The sequence below is a fragment of the Folsomia candida genome, unplaced genomic scaffold (genome assembly GCF_002217175.1).
Source record: "Folsomia candida strain VU population unplaced genomic scaffold, ASM221717v1 Fcan01_Sc006, whole genome shotgun sequence".
Taxonomy (NCBI): domain Eukaryota; kingdom Metazoa; phylum Arthropoda; class Collembola; order Entomobryomorpha; family Isotomidae; genus Folsomia; species Folsomia candida.
In genome coordinates, this window is record NW_019091198.1 from 9426671 (window position 1) to 9450829 (window position 24159).

Consider the following 24159-nt stretch of genomic DNA (forward strand, 5'->3'; position numbering starts at 1 on the left):
GGTATAATACATCTTGAGATGAACCAAACGTTAGGCATTATTTTGCCTCTGTTTCACGCCAACCTTGTTTGAAAGAGGATGGTGTAAGAAGAAAATTTGCAAATTGCGGATTACATTGCGGGTGAATACGGACAGGTCATCAACAATTTTCAATTCCTGCGTCGCCAGCGTCACAAGATTATGGATGGTTCACACCAATCAATGGACTAATTCTACATGTTCACGTCCCGCGTGTAAGAACACGTTTGGCATATAATTGGCTTAGCAATCCAGAATACGCTTTACATGTTGGTCGACCGGAAGCTAAAACCGTTCCATTGGGTGAAAAAGCGCTCATTGTTATTTCAGTTGCATTTTAAAACGATATAGGCAAATAATTATAACTAAGTAAATCATAGTATTGTAAATTGTGCATTGTTTTTGTAACCTATATCCATATTTAAGGTCATCAAATATCTTAATGGCAGCTCATCTAATTTTGTGGTAACCACCATCTAAGTTGGTGGCTAAAAAGGCCAAAGTTGGAAAATTTTCATCCAGTGGCAAATTCGGCTAAAAATTGTGGCAAGTTTCAACTAATTCGGTGGTGCATTAAATTTAACCCCAACCAAACAACAGAATCTCAGGGTAGTCCCGGGTTTTACTGGGTTGGGGGTTTTGGGGTTTTATTCGGTCACAAGTTAATAAAACCCAGCGGGGATTACGGGTTTTATCTAAAATTCGAATAGATAAAGTCTATCGAATCAATTTGGAGGTACTTATCCAACTCGAATTAAGTCCTCTGATTAAAATTTCATAGATTTCTACATTTATTTCAGGCTTTCCTTTATGATATAAAAATGACAATTTGTACCATTTTAATCATATTAGTATTACTTGTGGCGTTCCTGGCATTTTGCATTAAAGTTTCATGGTAAAACCCAGTAAAACCCTGCTTTTCAAGGCAAAACCCCGGGTTTTCCTAACCCTGGAATCCTGCTTTACGTGTTATTCTCTTACTACATATGTTTCTCGGTGTGAAATTACTGCTGGTAAACTACATACCGTTCAAATACATTGATACTGTTGCGTCATTGTATGAAGTGAAATATAGCATCAAATGAATAAAATGCCTCTGGGAATGACGACTTTTGTCCCCTGTATGATAAACATCGAAATAATGCCTACCCTTGATTTGTAACTGTGTTACTAGTCCCTACAATAAAGTAGAAGTTTGTGTAGTTGTGGTCGGTGTTGGTAGCTCGACATGGAACGCGAGTGCTCACTTTTTGGACGCAGAGAGAAAAAGAGAGCCAGGAAACTCGGCTCAGCATTATTGTGAGCGAAACTCCTATAATTTCATGTCCGGACCCGGAAATGTGTTATCAAGCCGCACATTAGAGAACGTGTATATACGGTACTTTTCCATCAATTTTGGCCCTGGATCAACAGACTTAGACTTGACCTAAGAGGGTATCAAAAGGTGATACCACACACACACCCATGTATCTTTGCCTCGTTGAAAGGATGCAATTTCATATGTAGGACAAACTACCCTTACTTATTGTCTATCCTGCTCTTTCTCCGCCCAATAAAATGTTGAGGGGGCAATATAAATAAATAACCTCGAAAAAGGTGTAGGAGTTGTTGCCGCAAGGGCGAAAAGTATGGAAAGAACAATGCAAAGGCATGCTTTCTCCTCCACTTTGTTTTCGCGTGTTCTATACGAAGATCACGAAGATAAGAATCATGATTGAACGTGAGATTGTAACGATAACTTGGCAAATTATGACGTTTGTTAATTCTATTAAATCAGACGGTGGTTGCAACCACAAAACAACAGAGTTTGTTTGAAGGTGAACTCTCTGGTTTGGTTTGTCCATGAGCATTCAACTTTATTATATTTGATCCAATTTCGCTGAAAAGTTTTTATGCAGGCAGCCAGCCACCCAGCCAGACCAACCCAGTGCATGCTGACATTGCGGATATGCATAATTTTATGTGCTTAATTTATACAGATACGTATGCAAAGGTACTATAGAGTAAAATGTTTACTTTTCGTGGCATGAAGGCAAGGCGAGATATTGCTTTTAGTGTTGGACGCTTAAATTTAGTAGTAAAAGTGTACAAGAATATTACAACTTTCTTCTTCGTGCTAAATCAGTATATATTACGGCGCCTTGGTCGTGGTACGACCTTCTTCTTCTTCATCAGGAATCGTCGAGCGAGCTGCATTTCATTTCCTACCACGACCACCACCAAAGTGATGGAGAAAGTATGTACATGAAACCATCCACCCCAAAAACTCAAGATTTAACCCAAAACCCTCTCTCTTCCAGTCCAGTTCCAAATGAATTTCTCACCATTTCAGAATTGCTTTCATTGCAGTTGAATGCGTGCTCTTTAGAGTGCCCGTTATGGCTTTGGTCCCGCAGGTGTGGTTAATGAACACCTAGAGCAGTGAACCGGAGGAGGGGAACATGCCAATTCAAATCTGTTATCGTTATTATTAGTAGTAATAAATTCTTTTATTCAATAAAAACGTCCACTTTTACACATGAATCGTATTTAAATTTAAATTTTCTGTACCCACATTGATAATAATTCTATTAATTTCTCTTGGCCAATATATTGTATTTAGTAGTTCTCTCTAATTGTGTTATTTCATTTTCGTTTTTACACATAATTCATGATGGAAGAACACACATCACAAGATTTATAAAGTAATAAAGAGTGGTCACATCATTAAACAACATATAATTTCCATACATATTTAAATTTATACATACATTTACTTTACCTCTGTGGGCTCAAAACTCTGAGAACAATGAACAACAACGCAAACTCGCTAAATACACAGAACACAGAACTACGTACATATTTTACATGAAAGCACAACAACAATACATTGAGACCAGTGAGAGTATGTACATATTTAGATGGTAATTGTGTTTCTTGGTGGTATACGGATAGGAACCTGGTTGATAACAACCTGTTGTTGTTATCCATACTCTCTTGGCAAAAATTGATATTACAACACTGTACGAGAGAGAGTAAAGTGAAATGTTGATAATAATTTATATACATATTTTTATCTGGTTTATCAATCTTTTTGTTACAAATACATATACAATAACGCTGCATCATCAGTATCAATAAGTACAAGTATATGAGTACGAGAATATAAGAGTAATACTTTTTTTCGCACCATGCAATCACATCACAACATTTTTTACCCAAGACATTTTGCTTGCTGTTGTTCCAGTTAGCACATGCGTATTAAATTAAGATTCACTCACTCACCATAAAGATAATGATCACCAGCACGATGCAATATTCATGACTGACGAGTAAAAGTGTTTGAGGTACTTTTGTCAGGACACCAATCATTCTCTGCCTTCTTTTTGAAGCAGATTTTCCCCTTTCTTTTACCACGTTCTGCATTGTGTGTGTATGTATCTGGTGTGTATAATAAGCTGCCACATAAATCTCTTTTTATTCTAATCCACTACATCGTGTTAGCACCGTCGTCGCCACATCCTACTCCGGGGTTGGCGAAACAACGCTACTCCTAGGTCAACATGGGCTGAAGAGTGTGCGACGTACGGAGTCTCATAAACTATTCCATAGCGGTGTTTGTATAGTCCCCCTGAGACGGAGAGGTACAACAAATCATCACATGCGGTAATATATCCGGTCCAGATACCAAATTCCTTGTTTGGTCGATGGGACTTGTGTGTGGTGTGTACGATTGGAAACTATGTACATCAGAAGTGACGGTATAAATTGATCTAAAGTAGCGATGTGATGAAGTAATATTATCTATCAGCTTAATTTTAAGTCTATCCGGTATCCGTATAATAATGTAATCATAGCCAAGCCATCCACTTTTCTCTCCCAAAATCCGACAAAAAGTGGGCTTGGTGACTTTCCCCTGTTCAAGTTAATATAATAAATAAGCTACGTATGTACGGAGAAAAACGTACGTAGAAGAAGAAGCATCATCGTACGACGAGTGAGTTTTGGTAAGTAGTTTAGTCTATGATTATGATGGAGATGACTCGAGAGTTTCCTCGCGCCACGTTCAACAATTGTGCTCCCAACCATCCTTAGTGGCTACATGTTCAGAATCTACGGGGGGTCACGTCCCACTCTACACGACATTACACCACAAATACTAATAGAGAGAGAGAGAGACCCTGGGAGGCAGCAGGTATCAATATGAAGCATGGCCACTCTACAATGGTGAGCAAATTCCATATTGACAGTCTTCTTCTTTCGAGAGGAGACTGGTGCGACTCAGGAGAAAGTATGCAGGAGAGATGTATGGATAGAGGGACTCTTGTAATAATAATGATAATAATGAGTAGTTAGAAGAATACGTATCATGTACCCCGGCATCAAAAGACGTCGTATATTTAGAACAGCCACACAACAATGGTGTAGCATTCGCTCATTCACTCACCATCACGTTATCCTTGAATTACGACCACCCCCTCATAAAAGTAATTCCCAGGCTGCTGCATTCACCCAAGAATTAGGAAAGGAAAACAAGGAGGAGGAACGTTTATGGGGATGAGTATCCTGGGGCAGTGGAGACGGCAAATTAGTCGGCCATGACAGTGTTGTTTTCGTTGCTTTGTTGGCCAGAGCAGTCTATTTGATTTTGGACGAACGGGATGTGCACTTCCACTTCATTGGTGGAGGAATAATAGGTCGCTGTCACGTTTTCATAATTGACGTTCATGACTGGCGTTTGCAACTGTGAATCCTGCTCGTCAATCGTGTCCAGAGTTCCAAGGTTGGTGGATCCAGTCTGCTGCCCGTGTTCGGAGGAGGGCGAGATGACCTTCGTTTGCTGGGAGGGAGGCATCAACGTCTCCTGCACCGTGTCGTTCCCGTTGCACGTTCTCTCTGAGACCAACCGTCGGCTGGTCCGGTTCACGGCCCGTTGGGCGGATGAAAAGCAGGGCAAAACTTGTTTGAATTCCTTCCGGAAATTTTCATTCAGCCAGGCGTACAACCACGGCTGCAAGAGAGAGACAGAGACAGACAGACAATCACAACAGATCAATAACAGCGACATTCAACTCGATAAATGGGGGGCGAAATTCGTGGAAGATGATTTCGAAATCATATTATTTTACAATCCGCCATCCTCAAAACTGTCTTATTTCCTAATAAACAAGCATTAAAAATGACAGAGACGACTGAACCATAGCGGAGAGGAACCAAGAAGGGAAAGGAAATGAACAAATCACTTCCTGCCATTCAACGTAACTATGCTTTTACTACGAAAATCTGCGAGGCTTGAGGCAGCTTGGTGTCAAGAGACTGAGGGAGGAACCTACCACGTCAAAAATTCGAAACTGCTTCTTAACTATATTCTCCTTTGATTCGAATAAAGAATTTATTGTTAAAAATGAACTTTCGTGATTTGGATTGGAATGTCTTTGACAGCTGAAGATTCATGGGACACATTTTCATTTCCTCATTTTATCTCAAATGCACATTACTACATGTACTTTGCTGACTGCTGCATCACAACTGACTGCATGGCTTTTTCCTCCTCCTCCAGCCCTACTTTCCCCATAACTTTCACCACCACGCTTTCACCAAGCACCATCAACTATCATGAATGGCTGGGTTGATAGGATGCGAGATGGAAAGCTGGCCACTAACGGTTCTTCTTCTCATTCATGATCCGACAATTTTCCAGCTACTTTATGCACCCCGCAGTTTTTGGACCGGATTAGGGAATTGGAAAGAAATTGGAATTTGCTTACGTTGTAACAGCACGATGACATGGCGATGGCATGAGAGATGAAGAAGCATAAATTGTAATACTCCCATGCCGCCGCATCCGGATACACGTCATTGAGAAGGTTGAGGACATTGATTGGGAGCCAACAAACTCCGAAAATCATCACCATCGCGATAAGCATCCGATTCGTTCTGCGTTTCCGTTCCCTTTCCAGGGCCTCTTTCTTACTGTTCTTGCTCCCAGGTTTCGCCTTGGCCCGATCGGCTAGTTTAATGGAGACTTTGATGTAGCAAAAGAGGATGACGATGAAGGGGAGGATGAACTGCATGCTGGTTGTGCAGGCGGAAAAGACGTTCCGTTCTTTAGGAGAGGGCCAAGCCTCGCTACAAGTATACTTGCCACTTTCCATCTTGTACTCGAGGAAAATTCCGTACGGAAGGGTAGCCAGGAGGGCAAAGATCCAAATCCCCGTGATGATGAGGAGGCATACGGTAAGTCGCATGCGGGGCTTGAAAGGATAGATGATCACGAAGAAGCGATCCACTGCGATCGAGGTCAGAGTGAGGGTCGAGATGTAGACGGACGTACCTTGAGCGGAAAAATGGATACGTCTACTTTCACTCGATGGCATAAAGGAGGCATATCAATTTTTGGAAGATGAGACGACATACCTTGAGCGTAAGGAACGAGGTGACAGAGCACGCGGCCAAAGATCCACTCCTCGAGGAAGGTGTACAACGGGGTGAAGGGCACGGCAAGGGCGCAGAGGAGGATATCAGCCAGAGCGAGATTCGTGATGAAAAAGTTGGTCACCGTTTGCATCGCCTTGTTTCGTCCTACGACATAGCAGACGAGGACGTTTCCGAAAATTCCAAGGACAAAGATTTGGGTGTAAATGACGTAGAAGAGGGCCTGCACACCCGCATGATTAATTACGTCCAGACTCCCGGAATCATTCGTGTACATGTAGGACTGATTAAAGTAGTTGCCGTCCGTGTAAATGGAGGTCGTCAAATTTTCATCCCAACCATTTTCGTCCTCCATGATGATGGTGTGCCTGTTGAATTAATGTAAAACACTTGTTAGTTCATTTTCCCTTGTCCAATCTCGCCCAGACTTAATAACTCTCTAATCTCATTCCACTTTCCCCACCAGCTCGCATTCCCACTTGGCTAAGCACTCTCTCACTTTCTCTCTCACAGATCGTCGCGTCTGGTAAAACGTCTCCCTCTTTTTGCCCCCTCATATCAGCAAGAAAATGGTAATATAAGCAGCATTTAGAGAGAGATGGAGAAATGGATAGGACGTGAAAAATAATAGGCAAGCATACATGTATGGGCAAAGGTGGTCGAGAGAGAGAGAGCCAAGAATCTGCCACGACCAAGAAGCTAACAAAATCTTCTTCTCCATTGTGTTTGGGCATACATAAAAGTAAGCCAAATCCCAAACCAAGCCTTTTTTTCTCATTCATATTCTCGCAGTGGTACCTTTAAAACCTGACAGGAAACTTTGATGGCGGCACATCACCGTTTGTCGCTTGTACTCCGTCAGATAATCGAGCCCTTGGTTGTCACCATGATTGAACCATACACACGGCTCAAAAGGTTGTGATTGGGAGGCACAAAAGGCAAAATAAATAAAAACAGCATTATAACAACCTAAGAGAATGTATCGATCTCGAGAGCATCGACACAGTTTATCTCTCCACCAACAAAGTCTCCACGGAATGCTCGTCGTAAACTTGACGGCTTTCCCAATATTATTCTCCCCGGCAGAAGGTTCCCATTTCCTAAAACATGGCCCTTCCTACGACTGACGGGTGAGAATTCCGTCGTGAAGAGGAATCAAATCCTTGCACAACGACAGCTCCATAAATCAGCCAGAGTTTAAGATTGCGTGCAATATGAAACCAAGACGGGCCACAGCACATTCTACTTATGTAAGTGCATGCATACACATATTGCGCAAAAGGCCAAATTTTTACCGAGACAAAAATAGCAATTCGCCATCATAACAATTCGACTCTGATTCACATTTCTTGGTAAAATTTACCACTTTCTTCGTATCGTATCCCTCCTCAGTGTCCACCAAAGTCACATTACCGACCAGTCAGTATTGCTACTTGTAACAATGAGACGATCCATCACGTCGTAATTGTGGTTGATTTGGAGGAGAGAAAGTACAACGCAAACCTTACATTCCTCCACTCAAGTCTCCATTACAGATTGTTAGTCTTTTACTTTTTTTAACCTTTGCTTTTCTCCGGTATCAGTTTGCAATTACGAAAACAGCAACTAACCACCAGGGACGGGGGGATGACGACGGATGAATTGTGCGAGTGCGAGCAAAACTTTTCGTCGGATCGTTCCAATATCACCACCACCACCACCACCGACCGTCTTTAATGTAAAAATAACACATGGAGAGTCTTTTAGTTTCGCATTTCTAAAATTGTTGCTCTCACTCGATTTGCCTCTCCTCGCAGTTTTTCTGTATCTCTCTCCTCAACCTGCCTGCAATGCTGAGGTCGAATGGAACTAAAAGTAAATTGGAATAGGAGAGCAGGAAGAAGAAGAAAAACAAGTTTTTGTTACACTCTCCACTTGTTAGCGAGGAGGAGGAGGAGAGAATGGTAAACGTGTACACTAAATTAATTTGAAAGCCACTTCAAGTCTCCTCACGACCCGAAGCAGCAAATATTACAGCACTCTGAAAAGAAAGTTGGAGAAGGAGTAGGATGAAATCCGTAGCAATAATCATCTCAATAACAGCGTATTCAAAAGGCTTACATACTCACATCTTCTCCGGCCTCGACTTCCCAATAACCCGACCGAGAAGAGAGCTTTTAAAAACCTAATACCCATCCGACTCTGTCAATGCACTTTGCAAACTGTATAAACACAATCGTCCCCATAATCTACAATAATTCTTTAATTTTATGGGGCCTCCAAAACTGTTGGGTTGTGATTATTAATGGCTCATTACGCTTCGTTCATTTGCCAAAATGAAGAATGAAATTGAAAGTCTATGAATTAGGAGAACATTTATCCCGGTCTTTCTCTTTCTCGCCTCAATGTTTTTCCTAGCAAGCTGATAAGCAGGCTCGACGGCAGCACCAATGTGTATCAAACGATTTTAATGATTTTCTCTCCCATTTTGGCTGCTTAATGAAACCAAGAATTGGTTTCCTCTCCTCGATCTGTCTGCAGTTTTTCTCCTCCTCCTCAACCAACCAGCTTAGCTCGCGAGCAACTTCAAACAGAATATTCTGATTTTTTCCTCGTCCTTTATCTCTCCCTATACTGCTGACATGGCTTGTTGGATGGATGCTTGGCTGGCTGGCTGGCTGGGGTACTGCGAATACAGAATGGGGAATTAAAGAGGAGTGTTTCACCAGCCAACTATGCATGCACTGGGTGAAAGCAGCATGGTGTACGTACACACACACACCCACCCACGTGCATACGGTTAGCTGGGAAGGAGTGAAAGTGGGAATAAGGAACAGAAGGACTGGAAGACTTTGAATTCTACGAGATCGCGATACAACTGTAAAAATTTCGATGTTGTTGCATGCCCGGTTGTTACTGTTAGTGGGGTGGTGGTGGTTGAAGGGAAGTCTTCTGTCATGGGATTCAACTCTTTGTGGAGGGCGAGAAACTCCCCAATGATCGTATAAAACGTAAAAGCATTTTGGAGCTTTATGTATTCGATTCGGTGGGCTTGAAGAGGGAGACGTGTGATTGTGAGTAGCTGTTTATAGTTCATTGGTGCCATTAAGATTTCACTTGAGGACTTCTCCTCTCTCGTCCCACAAATTTAGTCCGGAAACGTGCCTGCCTACCGAGGAATGTTCACCAATTCTGCCAAATCCTAAATCATGACGGCTTTAGACGCTGTAATTGAAAGCGCCCATTTTCACGGGTAATGATTGCAAGTTGGTGGGTGGATGTTGTGTTGTTGTTGTAGCTTAAGGAACGCATGGTACGACTCCCTTTCCACTCTTTGCGGACATATAATTTTGAGAATAATGGTGCCAGAGAAGAAGAAGGTCTGAAGAGTCTCAGTACTAATTCTCAAATGGAGGTGAAAGTAGGAAAGCCTTCCAAGCAAACTAGATACACGCTGTCACTGCACTCACTCTCCAACATTTAAAGCTACACATACAACACGGAAACAATTTGGCAAACCCCAACCCAAGATTTGGACGCAGAAAAGTTCCAGGCGATGCAGGAATAAGGAGAGACGGAGGACCAGCCTCTCTCGCGACTTTCCCTCAAAAACCCAAGTTTTCGAGTTTGGCTCGTTGGAATGGAATAGATGTTCAAAATTCTGTGGCTTCTCTGTTGAAATCTCAAGCATCCATTTGCATTTATATACAAACCGAGCAAGCAAACAAAGTGTATGGCTTATAAACAACTCGTGTTCATTCAGTCAGTCAGTTTCGAGTGGTTCTGGTTATTTGGTAGTTTTCTCGGTAAATGCATTATTGTCAAGAAGGGGAATGAATGAGTGGAAGAAATCACATCAAATCTGTTGATGCTTAATGGAGATTTTGTTGAAGTTGCAAGTTTCATTTTGGAGATCGACAAGTGCTTTCCAACTGTGTTAAAGTAAAGTCTCATAATTTCTTCCCCACACAGGATCAACGCTTATCTCCTAATTAACTAGAAGTAGGACAGAAGCGCTGATTCGATTATGTAATATCTAATAAAAATCTTGTCTGGCGTGAAAAATATGAGAGCGTAGATATGTATTCGTTCGTCTGTATATATAAGGAAGATAAATCGAGTCATAAAAAAGTGACAAATTTTTAACGGGAAGGAACCCGACTAACTTTTTTACACTCTGTAAACCTAGATAGAACTGCTTCCAAAATTTGTGTGTCAAATTAAGATTTCATTTTTTAGTCTATATGCAGAAAAAGTTGTAATGTTTACTTAATTTAGAGAAAACTTTCTCCCAGATTTGCCAAACCATCTGTACTAACCATGCAGCAAGGGGGGTGTAGTTAGTTAGCGGAATGAAGTTGTAGGGAGGGTAAGTAAGCAAAAAAGTGGAAAATGTCGGTTTGAATTGTCCCGACTAGTTCTCTCTCTTTCTGCATATGTTCTCCACGCACGAAAAGTTCACAGAGTACGTATGCCGACTTTCTTTTTCGCCACGATTATGAATTACTTTAACCCGGCGACGTGGCGAACCCCACTCATTTTATCCCCCTTTCCCTCCCGCTATGCCGTAATACATATTGCAAATAAGCCAACCCGACCAGTCTGCTAGCAGAGCCTCAAGTCATCATCTCTCGTTCTTGCCACTTTCTTCGACCATCTCGACTCTACGAACTCCGTCCTCCTCCGCGCGGAAGATAGCTTTACTTCAACATAAATAAAAATATCAAAAGTTTCCAAACTGCGAGAAGAGGAGAGAACTTCGACTTGGGGGTCTCAGACAGGAAAGTGGAGATTTTTCACAAGTTGGACGACAAGAGCAGCACTTGGCTTTGGCAGAGTGTACCAGCAGGGTGGACATTATTCATTCAAACATTTGCAAGCCAAGACAAGGAAGGCGGGGGAGGAGTGTGGGTCGTCCTAGTCGTGCTGGCTGGCATATATACAAAATCTCCTTTCATCCAGATACTTATCTTCTCGGATAAGGCTGTCTCTCAGCCAAAAACTAACAGATATTCATACAAAAACGCATTCAATCCTCTTATTTGGTTAACTATTTAGATACAGGTTGGCAATTCATACCAAGTGAGCATACTTAGTTTAGTCGTAGGGGCAAAAAATCACCTAGTCAATGAGCTTATTGTAGCTGACTAAACTGCTCCGTACCCGGTAGCACCACTGCCCCGAGAACCTTTTCCAGATAACACAAATAAGTAAATGCAGACACACAACTTTTGCACAACTTGTTAAAAACTGTTGAACACTGCCGCATTGTTAAAAACTTTTGCTCAGCAGGGCAGTTGGTTAAAATAATAGTTACTCAACTGAATGCTCACGCTGTCCTAACTTTTTAAGCGCACCCCACTAATTTCGAAGGAAATAACACTGTGTAATTAAACTTATTTGCTGAAAATATGTAATGAATTGATTGACTACAATGTCCTACTGGGCTGGGTGTCGGCTGCATGCATACGAACGTAGATACCTATAAACGGCCCGGGCTCAAATTACCTTTTACGTAAAATTCGGAAACAAACTTTCTCGATCCTTCTTACCAGAGATGAACAAAATTTTACTGTTATAGAAAACAATTGAGGACGTCGAAAGTTTGTTATTGGACATAAATTCATGCGTCACACGATTTGGAGATGCAAATTTATGGATCACGTTCCACATTTTTTAGTACAAAATTCATTTCGAAGTAAGGGCCAAAACTATTTGTAGCCCAGTTTCTCCCATTATATTACATTTTTCAGACGCAATATGCAACCTTGTTTTAAAATGTCGTCTAATTTGTGTGAATCCATTCGCACTAAAAAAGTACAACTTGTCATTTCGCATATGTACATAGTTCCTTTTGTCACTCGTGTTATTAAATTATCTCAAACCGGGGAAATGAGCATTCCCTCAAGGATCGTAATGCCATAATATCTGCATGAATTATCCTTAAAATTATCACGCTAAGGTATGATGATGCATGATGATGATAATTTTCTCCAGTTTTTCAGATCAACCTGAAACTTTTTTGTATTAACAAGCATCAAATTCTCAACTGATGCATGAACCAGAGTTGTATAAGAAAGAGAGGAGAATTGACGTCTTGGCAGAAGAGTTGTGAATAGTGTGAGAGAGAGAAAGAATAAGAAACTTACTTGGTAAACTAAACTAAAACTCCAAGTTGGGATTGAGTGGTGGTGTTGAAATAATTTGGTTTTCACAAGACTTGTTCATCCAGTGTAACCTTTAGCAAATCTAATAGAAGAATCCCTCTCAACCATGCATTCGGTCTAATCAACTTACTCGTAATTGTGTCATTTTGCAAAATATTATTTGCAGAAACAAGCTTTGCCGTAAATCTTTAGTGTGTGTGTGAGTGTGTGTGTATGTGTGTATTTACGGGGTACATTGATTAATTGCAACAGTAGTGGTGATAATGTCCCGAGTAAATACAAATAGAGAAAATGACACGTTATTTCATTTCCACGGCTGACTGCACCATCCGCGCCTGCCTATATTTATCTATTTATTTGACTTGGTTTGATCTATTGGGCAAATTTGTAGATTTATTTGAAATCCTCATCATCATCCTCGTGATCATCCATCCAAACTTGGAGAGATACAGGCTCAGCCAAAATTTGTTCGTCAAATAGTACGAGCTGGATAATTGCATTTTCTTCCTGGTGTAAATACTATGCATGTCTCGTAAGCGGGGCTGATAAGTATTTCAACACAATATTTCCACCCCCGGACTCCTTCAGCGTAAAAATAATCTCGTGTGAATATCACCCTTGTCGGCTACATTTATCTCAACAATCCCACTTGCCTCATCATGAAAATAATTATGATGACATCCACCAAAGTGTGTCAGGGTAATCCACGAGCTTATGAAATCACACCGAAAGTTATAACTTTTATGAATCCGGGTAGCTTCGTTTTATGCAATTATGAAACTTTCCCCAAAGACGTGAACAATGAATTAGGCAAAATCCTTCTGTCTGCTGCATCCATGCGCCACCAGTTTCTCAACTGATGATGAGATTGCAAATAATTAAGGGGACGACCTTCGTTCATCGAGTAGTGCACTACAATTAATTGGCATCTGTCATTTCGCCCCAGACTCTCCGCTTTATACTCGTCGCTACCATTGTGCAATTGTGAAATCCATTTGGCACGAGGAGGGCAATTGTATGGGGAAGCATATGCTGACTCGCCGTTTATGGGCAACGTGAGAGCCGAGTCAATTAAAAGTATTAAATTTTGTTGAGAATATTGGAAACTGTGAGTGCAATTTGCGTACCTACGGAGCAGTCGGGACGGCTTTCTTTTCAGTTTCATGTCCTCTTTTCATCCCAAATATTTCAACCCAGGATGAGACCGCATTGTACGAAGGCTTCGTAATAATCTCACTTTCCCTGCTTTCCTAGTCCTGCATCGTGTATCGTTATGCATTCCGATGATGGGCATGCTATGCACTGTCATCAAAACCCGGATAGCATTAGCAGCCCTTACCCTGACTGCTTACTGCTATCCATGGCCAACGAGTTTATTCGTGGGTGTAATCTTTCCCCAAGTGAAATGAACTAACTGGAGGAAAATCTATGTACTTATCTTTTGGCATGCTTACAAAACCCCTATTTGTGTACACACAAATCTCAACAACTAATGTCTGTCAATTGCAAAAAGGGTTGAAATGCCAAATAAATGTTCTTACCGTAGTAGTCGTCGCAGCAGTTTGTGAGAGGAGGTGGCAATAGTTTCGATGTATGTATGGAGAGAGAGAGAGAGAGCAGAGAGAGCAGAGTTGAAGGATGACGGGTGATGATAACTGATGGATGATGAGTGAGCTGATGCCCTTTTTCTTCCACAAATTTTCTCCAACACCACTCAGTCAGCCCGACACAGAAGCAGCTCAGTTCTCTTGATGGTGGTGGTAGTGATGATGATGATGATGCATTACGTGATATCAAGTGTTCAATTGTTCGCAATAGTCTGAAAACAGGGAATCAAAATGTATAGGATTGGATTGTGAGTGTCTGATTTGCAATATTATGTATTCCGGATTGCAAACAGAACGTGCATTAGACTGCTCATGCATATATAATAAGTGGTTGTTGAATTTGTTCTTAACTTGTCAAAAGTGAGACCTTCGCCAACTAACCGTAATGTCAAAAATGAAGTGTGGTGCTGGTGGTGCTAAGTATGAGAGGCTTTGCGATAATAATATCCAGAGAGTTGATAAACACGATGGTTCATTCCTTCTCTCACTAAAATGATGAAATCTATCTGCCAACCTGCGACGAGGACGACCTTAAAATATACATGGAGGAAGGAGCCAGGGGGAGGTTCAATGATTGCGGAGCTGACATTGAAGGATGAACCCGAGCGCCGTAAAAGACCTCAAAAGGTGGAGCAGATCAGATTTTAGGATTTGATTCCCGAGTGGCAGTTGGAACCACTTTGGAGCAATGTCTCTGTGAAACAAAGCCACTTGGAAAATTCCACTTTGTTCGACAGATCAGAGGTTTCTGACAAAACTGCCACCAAATCATTCAAGGTTTGAGGCTATTTCTGAGGAGAAAGCAATCACCCGCTGATCTAGAAATACAATATACGCGCATTTACTTTCTCTCACCACGAACACCACCACCATGCATTCTGACTTCCGAATTTACAACTCGGACGATTAAACCTCAGGCAATCAAATGGAAGTAATGATAGCATAACAAACTGGTTGTGGTGGAGAAGGGCGGAACCTCCCCCTCTCTTTCCTGGAGAGCTTATTGTCCATCCGCAACAATGCCCGAGTGAACGCGATACAACCTAATTTTCTCTGCGGGGGACTCATTTTTGAACACAAAGTGGTGGTACCACTTCTTTCTATTACATACATGGCACTTCTTTCAGGAGTCGGTGACTCTGGAAAAAGTGAGCCTCCTCTCTCTTTCGTCTCCTTCGTCTTTCTCAGATTTCTCTCTCCTTCTGCTCCCTCACTTCTCAGGAGTCTTGGTTGTGCATGAGTGTAAAATTATTAGTAAAAGTGAGGAGTAGAATTAATATATGAAGGAGAGAGCCTGATGCCGATGTGATGCTGCGTCAAGGGACAAAGGAGAGAGAGAGCTGGAGACTCTGCAGACAAGTCTCATGATGATGTTTAAATGATTAATGGATTTTCCTAGGCGGTCCATGAATTCTGGAAACTGAATTCTTCACATTCTTCAATTCAATAATACGCCCCGAAGAGGAAGCCGACCAAGACCATTCTCTCAACCTCCGGTTACAAGATCGACCACTACATTCATTCCGGTACGCGACCAAAGCACCGAGGTCAGTTTCAAGACAAAATTCGATATATGTGTTTTTTTGACACATGCTTACTTTTGTGGGCAATCCTTTCTAAAAGATCTATAGTTTAGCTGCCAACCATCAGAGTGAAATAACCCTCTCACAAATCACACAAGGAGACCTATTTGTATCGACTGCCATCATCTCATCATCCTGTCGCAGCCCCACCAGCCAATTCTAAAGTATGTACACCCTCTCTTTCTCTTTAACTGCTTATTTCCAATCAAGTTGTGTCCTCTCTCTGCATCCTCTGGGTCCACACTTCAACTTCAAAGTGCCCTGCTGCTTTCTCCACCCTCCTGACCATGCAGTGGCAGACAATGGACCGAGAGCCAGAATAAAGAGCTAAAGATCAAACAGAGGAACAAGTAGAAGAAAGTGGGTGGCTTACTGGGTGTGGAGATTACGGCGTGGTGGGTGATGGCAGGATGCAAAGAGATCTCTTTGATGATGCGATGCTAACTCTGTGGCTGGCTCCAAATAAGTAAGCGAAAAGTCTCAACGGAAGGAGGAGTAGGAGGATGAGGGACAACAATAACTGACCATACCAAGTAAGATTGAGTGAGCGAGAAATATGTTGACCACCGGATGGATGTGGATGATGAGATCCCAGTCAAAAAGAAAACCTTCTTTCTTCCTCCTCTTCTTCTTCGGTCTGCGTAGAATGAACAGACTCGAGCAACTGAGCCCACTAACTGACGATACGGGAGAGAGTTGACGGAGTGAGACTCTGGTCTGAAAAAGACGACCGAAACCAACCAAACATGCTCTTTCGCCCGTTTTCTCCAGCCAGCCACCCAGCCAACCACCCATCCAACCCTTTCCTCATTATCCCAACCAACCAAACCAACCCAGTCTGTGTGTATGTGTTATACAATGAGTTTAGTTGGCGGAGGAAGAAGTGGGTAAAAGTGGGCTGTAGGATAATACACACGTAAAAAGGAGCACTCATTCCGTCTCAGTCTTCTTGACCAAGTTATTAGACGTGTATATTATGTTTAACTCTCTTTTCGAACAATGGAAACACCTTTTGTTCCCTCATCATCATCACCTTCTTCATTCTTCTAAGGTTGGCGAGGGTGACGATGATGACATGACTGGGTCGGGAGTCGGGCAGTAATAATACTACCCCACTTATTTATAGCCACTTTTAATAGATTCGACAATTTATTGATGTATCCATGCAATGCACCTCTCGTTTAAATGGGGGCTGCAGAAGGGAAGAAGATTAGGAAATAATGTCCTCCATAATTATGCTCAGAGTTAACTTAACGCACAAAGTCCAAGCAAAAGCTAAATTCGACTGGGCGTGCATTCCTCAGCCAAATTCTTCATTCTAAACTTGGGCAACCTAAACTTTGTCTGGAGACATTCCATTGAATTTTATTGGCTTTTAGCATCTCCTGACAACTACTTTATCTCCCGTTTCGTACATTCCGAAATAAATGCCTCTTATTCTTCGCCGTAAGGATATACATACGAACGTACGTATCTCTCCTGTGTCTCTTGGCGTGTGTGAGGTAATGTATGAACACACAGAAGTTCCGCACCCAGAAGAAGAAGTTCATTCTAAATCCGGCTAAAAGCTGCAGAGATTCTTCGTGTTGTTGAATTAAAATATTCATGACGTTTATTATTATTATTATTATTATTATTATTATTATCACGACCATTATCCCTTTTCTTTTACATAAGTTCCTCCTTATTTATACAGTGCAGCCCTGCTTGCTCCCTGTCTAATAAGGAGAGACGAAGTGAGAGGGAACATTTGTGCAAGTCGTGTGTCCCTGCCATTCATGATGATTATCCTCTCTCCTGGTAGTCGGATTTAAACGGGGAGGAGAAAGACCTTGTCGTGGTGGTGGTGAAAGTGGTTTGTTAATTTGCATGACTGCCGCAGAGGATAGATTTTAAAATGACTTTCTCCTCCAGTCCTTGTCTTGCTCATTTAATTTTAAAAGCTAAGCCACCCACCAATCCACCCACTTTCATCTCTGCAATCTGCACCTCTTGTCGTCCTCCTTCCGCTAAACTTTACACCACACACAAGCAGTAAAAAGAGACACGTTTCCCGGAAATTGATGCAAACTTAACCAAAAACTATTATGGAATGAATAATGAAATGAATTATGAGGCAAACTACTTGTTTAACAACGATTCTGATTCATAACTTTGTAACCAACCAGCCAACCAGCCAGACACCAAATATCCACCAAGAGACAGACCAACAGGAAGAGAATCACCAAATTAAGTATGTCGCAAGCGCAATTGGACAAGTTACGAACGCACCTGTGATGAGTGAATGCATGTTCATGACATTTTACATCTGGAATCCTGCGGTGTTACACAACACGACGCAATATTGCGAGTACTTTTTCTCTTTTCAAAGTCTCGAAATAGCTGAGGCATTTGAATTTCAAGAATTTTCCTTATAAAGCAATACGTTCGGGACAGATTGATGGAAACCTGTCACACTGGTCGGAGAGAGAGAGAGAGAAAAGGAAAGAGAATGGATTGAGAGTGGAAAGAGTTGGAGAAGAAGGATGGCTCACAAGTTGGCAAGAAGAAGAATAAGAAGAAAGCATAAAGTGACTTTGAGCAGGGGAGAAAGGAAGTGGTGGGGGCAGTACATTCGTACATTGTGGTGGTGTTACTAGAAGGATGAGGGGATGGGGGGACACACTTAAAGGAGAAGAAGAACAAGTCGAGACCAAGTTAATCCATCGGTTAAAAGAGTTGTTCAAATTTAGAGAAGAACTGACTAAGGGGAAGAATAGCTATTTTCTCAACTTTATGTGTATATATGTCTGTATGTGTGTGTGCCGTGTGCCTTCTTGATTTAAGAATCTGTAAATCAACCTTGTTTGCCAAGCGGGGCGAGGAATGAGAAGAAGAAGAAGGAGCTGAATGAATGAGGTAAAGAAGTCTTCTCTTCTTCGAAACTCTAACTTTTTGGTCAGTTCGGGTTCAAGCAAATTAATTCCTCTCTAAATATTTCCTTTCGCAATCCTTCTTCACCTTTTTCTTCCCACTCGCGAGGAGCTAAGCCAGTCAACTAGCCGTAGTTTCCTTGCCTGTTTGAACACAATCTCGAAAACTGACTGTGTGTGTCGGTCTTCTCGTCGTAGATTAGTAGGAAGGAGACCACCAGGACTGCAGGGAAGGGAAAATTGTTCATAGCTTAGCTGACACTCCAACTCTCACTCCCGTCACATTAAAAGCACCACCAACCGACCGACCAAGGCTACCTTTCTCCAATTCGTGTATACATTCGTGCGTATATGGAGACGACGTCTTGTTACGACTCACTCACTTTCCTCACCATTACAACTCTCTCTCTCTCTGTCGACTTCTTAATAATTCAATAAGTTTTCTCTTGTGCTAGACTCACGGATTAAGTTCTCTGCATATTGAACAGTCCTGAAGCGTGGCGTCAAGCTGCGTTTCAGGCAACTATTAGTCGAATTATGAGATGCCACTTATCACATTTGGGGGAGGAATGGTATATACTTTGCAAATCTGTAGTTCTGCATTTCAACAGAGTATGATCCAAATTATGTGCTTCATTGTATGTAATGAATTCATAGTATTTTTTAGAAGAAACGTGGGATTTTAAAAATTTAAGGAGCTACATTTTCCACTGGCATTAATTAGTAATTTAAAATTTGAAGTCAATTTCGGTGATTGATTGAAACACTAAAAACCTCAATTCAGATCTGGATCGGGCGGTATTCCTGTAAATGCATTCCCATCTCTCGTAACATGTCAAAAGGTGCTGAAGTGATGTCAAGTGCTCTTCTCCCCATATTTCCACCTCCATTACTTCAACGTCGGCGAGGTATATATAGAAGAAGAAGGGTGTAAATGTTGACGAAATCTTTCTTTCTTTCCTTCCTGCGTAGAAAGTTATTGGGGATACCGACCGGAAATTTTACATGGATGGAGAGGTGATATTAATACTCTGAGAGCACTTGTCCAACTTTCACCACCTTTCCAGAAAGGAAGCGAGAATGCCAGGAATCTTGGAGTAATTGGTTTTAAAACATTTTTCTATTAGCATTTGTATAGCGATGTGTACGATATGCAAGATTATTTTGGGTTCTACTTGAGATTAAAAATTCTAAGAAACCACGAAAAGTATGTATGTCGTAATAGGAATAAGGCTTTCCCAAAAACGGAACTGCCATCCGCATCCATCCAACCAGACACCGAGCCTCCTGCCAAACGTCTAGCCTCATAACCTAATCATCAAAGGAGGTGGGCGAATAAGCGCGGCTTTTCTGTTCCAGGTTATCCAACTAACCAAAATGTAGGATAGAAGAAGACGTATCGGTAGGAAATTCCCACTTGAGAAGTCATTCATTTATAATCCTTCCACCATATACAAATGCACACACGTCGCTCCTGCTTTCTCTGTCTCAGCCCCACCGACACACACTGCTTATAACGAAGAATTAAGAGGAGGAAGAAGAGAGAAACTTGCTTGTTGTACTTGTTAGTTTGAGAAAGAGAGAGTGTGGTTCAGCTTTTCGCCAATCGCTGCTGGCAAGAAGAAGGTGTGCATTACTTGGTCCATCCATATAACTAACTAACTAACTAAGTAGTCTAGCTCTCTCCTTGCCTGATGCATGCATGATAATACCCTCCATTTCATTATGTAGGAAGATGACTCAAAGTCAAGAGAGGTCATTGAAATTGTGTAGGAAGAGAAGGAGACGAAGAGCAGGAAAGTGATGTTCTTCCGAAATTTCGAAACTCCTTTTTCCCCTTTCTCTCCTTCAACAATGAATGCGCACACATGCGAGATGACAAGATTGTTAGGAAGTGAAATTAACTGCAACATATGGAGCCACCAATTTAGTCGGAGCACATCTCATACTATAAATCCAAATTAGTGTGTGCATTGTACATATGAAGGGGGCTACATTTAAGCGTGAAGAAGTAGACTCGTTTTGTAGTTGGAGACCTTGAACCAGGACGACGTGCATATTAAGCGAAAGATCACAGAGGAGAAAAGTTATTCCTTTGACTCTAATCACGTACAATCTTCATATCAAGATGAAAGTGCGAATAATAGTGATAATAAGAAATAAGACTAATGATATGTTTTTCTACACGAGCCGAATTTTTTCCTTTATAAATAAACACAAGGTTTAAAGAATTGCAAATTGAGACGAAAATGAAAAGGCAAGTTGAGAAAAAAAATGCATAAAAATTAATGTTCATCATGAAATATTCATCGGTAAGCGATTCACATATTTAGTTTTACTTGTACATAAAAGAGCCCGTAATGTAATGCAGTTTGGATTGATGTGTGTCTAGTTTATATGTACGTAACGTGCTGTCTCTCTCTCTACCATCCTTTACTTGCAGTAACTCGATGATATGCTTGATAATTTATTTACGACTTCTTCTTCCCAGTCAAGAAAATGAGTTTGCTTCCACGTATTTGGTATTCACTCGACTTGGTGGTCAATTCCCATCAACAAACAATCCATCATTATTTCCCCTTTCTGATTTCCAACCATTTCATTCCACCCATCAGACGATTTTCGGACCCAAATCTACTCCATCACAACCACCACCACCACCACCCCTCCTCCTCCCTCCTACATATGTACTGGTCGCCCAGTATGACGACCACCTGGGATATGACCATAGCACACTTTCACTTTAAATGAAATGCATGCATGTGACTCTGAGGAGAGGAGAGAACAATTTATAAAAGGCTTGACGACTCCTGGCTGGTGAGCTAGCTCATTGAGGTGCAGATCACATCACTACTTTTGATGACATACACACACACCAGTCTGGAACGGAATTGAAAATGGTTCGAGTTCATCCGTCCATCCATCCACCTTTCTCCACCAAAAGTAGTCATGCAGTCACCCACTCCCACATACTGCGAATGAGCTTCCTCGAGTAAATACATGTGTATCACAAGTTATCAAATTATTTATATGACTCTGAAGAGAGGAAAACAATCACATGTTTGAACGAGCAGTACATAACATATGCATGCATAAGAAGTAACGTGTGGATGACAGAGTAAACAATGTAAAAACTAGAAATTATAAACTTGTCAGTCTTTTCAAGGTAACATTTCCTTCGCCCACGTGCCATTTACTCGTCACAGTTTGCTTTGAATACATTGACATTTACAGAAGAAAGTTGACGAATTTCTAGAAAGACTATAATACTAAAAATATATTTGTAATGATACCCCCTCTCCCCGTGTGTCGCCTACTTTTTGCTTTGTATTTGTAAACAAATACTTCTCGGAAAACGGCAATAAGATTATTCTTCCTTTTCCTACTTTCTCCCTGCCTGCCTCAGATAATAGAATATTGCTACATCATTTATTATTGTTAGCATGTGCTCCTTAATAAAGGAGGACGAGTTTCGTTCATTGAAAAAGAAGAGAGCTCCTCCTGCCACTGCTACAGCAAATTTAAGCAAGATCCCAGTTAGGTGGAAAGCATTGTTGGAAAGTGCTTTACCTAGAAATCCGTCGGGAGAAAGCTAGTCGAAAGAGTGAGTGCATATTCAGACCCGGCCAAACAACACGGCCGTTACTGGAAGGGAGAAAGCAAGGAGAGAAAGACAGGCAGGGAAAGCTGGGCATTTGTGACAGGGGATTAGAGAAAAGTAGGCAAAACCTACTACTGCTACTGGGGCACGGATGGATTTGTGCGGTGCTCGTCGTCGTCGTGTGCCCTGCATAGCAAACCATCCACACTTTCTCCATCCACAGATTATTATTATGTGTATGCACCAACAGAAGGACTTGACATTCCAAAATGTGAACCCACCAAGAAGGAAATCACGAGCAATTAACAACTTATTGTGTTTCTCGTCTCTTCTCCTTCTCTCTACCAAAAGTCATCAATTTTCCAATCTCACATTTTCCACCGCACGATCTCTTCTGCACCTCGTCGACAATTCCAGTCAAGCAGCCTCTGTCTCTCTCGTCACTCGTACATTAGGAGTTCATTATCTGTATCAACTATTCCCATTTTCCAGCACGTAACATTTATTGTTCGTTGTAAATGAGCCTAAACAACAATGAGCGGAACGGGAGAGAGACAAGGTGCACCACTAAATTTCATCCTTTGCCAACTGTTGAGCCTCCTACTCATATTCCGTCTTGGGAAATGGCGACTACTTACAATAATTACACTTACAATGGAGATAATATCTATTCAACTGAGCAACATCTTCTTAATAATTATGCTGGAGATAAGTACATCAAAATTGTATTTACGTATGCTGTACAATTCTTATCTTCTTTTCTTCCTCTCTGTAATTTAATTATTTATTTGATAAAATGATTGAAAATTGCCCTCTATAATAAGAAAATCAAATATTTGGCGTCCAAAATAAAACTGAAGGCCACCAATGACGACGATAGCGATTCTTTTCATTATTACCATTGTATAGCAAATGACAGGCCTGGGGAAGCAATTTAGTCATGTTTAAACAACATAGTTAAGTGCGCCACTTATTTTTCCCTTATTAAATTCCTCCAATAATACATAACTAATTTCAATCAGCAATTTCGTAAGGCAGAAATGTCATACGTAGTGGGGATGATGTGCAGTAGCCTGTATGCTAATTTGATTATGCACACACATGTACCTCTAACTGCGATTCCATATTTATTAACTATTAATTTAGAAACGTTATAACCTTTATGGTTGATTGGAATAAAAATAAAAATGTGGAAAGGAAAGACGTAGAAAGTTGTTATCTCTTTTATCTATTACCCAAAAGACGAAGTTTCACCATGACTCGTAATAAATATAAAGCTGTTGATGAATACGAATTTAACTAACCATTAATAATTCACTCGTTTGATTCTCCCAACCATTATTTTCAACAAGAGTATTTGAGTCTTCTTCTTGAGCACTAATTTGCAATCAGGAACTCCACGAGCACATTGCTTGCTCCTATTTCACTGTAATCAACTTTTTCTCGCGTTCATCAAACGATCACATGAACAGAACAACACTATGATTTCTGGATAAAAGACGTTAGAAAATATTTACTGGAAAAACATTCCAATTATCCAATTCTTGGATGAAATTATGGAAATATGAGACATATATTTTACTTGTTGTCGTTTTGACATTCGAACAAAACATTACGGAGAACTTGGCAATATTTAGAATAATGTGAATACTGCAGATCGAAGAAGAATAATATGCTGCCATCGAATTACATCTCTCTCAATCCGACGACTAGTCAACCGGATTTGCTTGTATTTTCCATACAAGGAACATTATTCACTGCCAATATCAACTTTCATATCTCTATCTCATCCCATTATTGGACAAGTTACGTTGGTCGCCAATCCTCCTGCTGCTGCTGGCTGGTCAAGGGACTTGTGCAGGTAGATACATAACTGAT

At 41.2% G+C, this 24159-nt stretch overlaps 1 protein-coding gene across 4 annotated transcripts; it reads right to left on the bottom strand.

Moving 5' to 3' along the window:
* Positions 1-2488: 2488 nt before the first annotated feature.
* LOC110851105 (prolactin-releasing peptide receptor) lies at positions 2489-24111 on the bottom strand. Of its 4 annotated transcripts, none has more exons than XM_035853019.1 (5): positions 23586-24110; positions 14120-14397; positions 6415-6800; positions 5766-6331; positions 2489-5008 (listed from the first exon to the last, which is right to left on the bottom strand). In XM_035853019.1, exons 3-5 carry the CDS (start codon positions 6785-6787, stop codon positions 4586-4588), a joined length of 1362 nt encoding a protein of 453 aa, XP_035708912.1. In that variant the 5' UTR covers positions 6788-6800; positions 14120-14397; positions 23586-24110; the 3' UTR covers positions 2489-4585. The 4 variants fall into 4 exon arrangements, with proteins under 4 accessions (XP_035708912.1, XP_035708913.1, XP_035708914.1 ...); XM_035853020.1 differs by lacking the exon at positions 23586-24110 and adding an exon at positions 16299-16456; XM_035853021.1 differs by lacking the exon at positions 23586-24110 and adding an exon at positions 16142-16290.
* Positions 24112-24159: the final 48 nt, after the last annotated feature.

Coding starts and splice junctions, on each gene's coding strand:
- LOC110851105 (XM_022098743.2), bottom strand. CDS start 6,787: ATGGAGGACGAAAATGGTTGGGATGAAAATTTGACGACCTCCATTTAC. Junction 6,332..6,414: donor CCTCGTTCCTTACGCTCAAG/GTATGTCGTCTC, acceptor TTTCCGCTCAAG/GTACGTCCGTCTACATCTCG. Junction 5,009..5,765: donor TGTCATCGTGCTGTTACAAC/GTAAGCAAATTC, acceptor TCTCTCTTGCAG/CCGTGGTTGTACGCCTGGCT.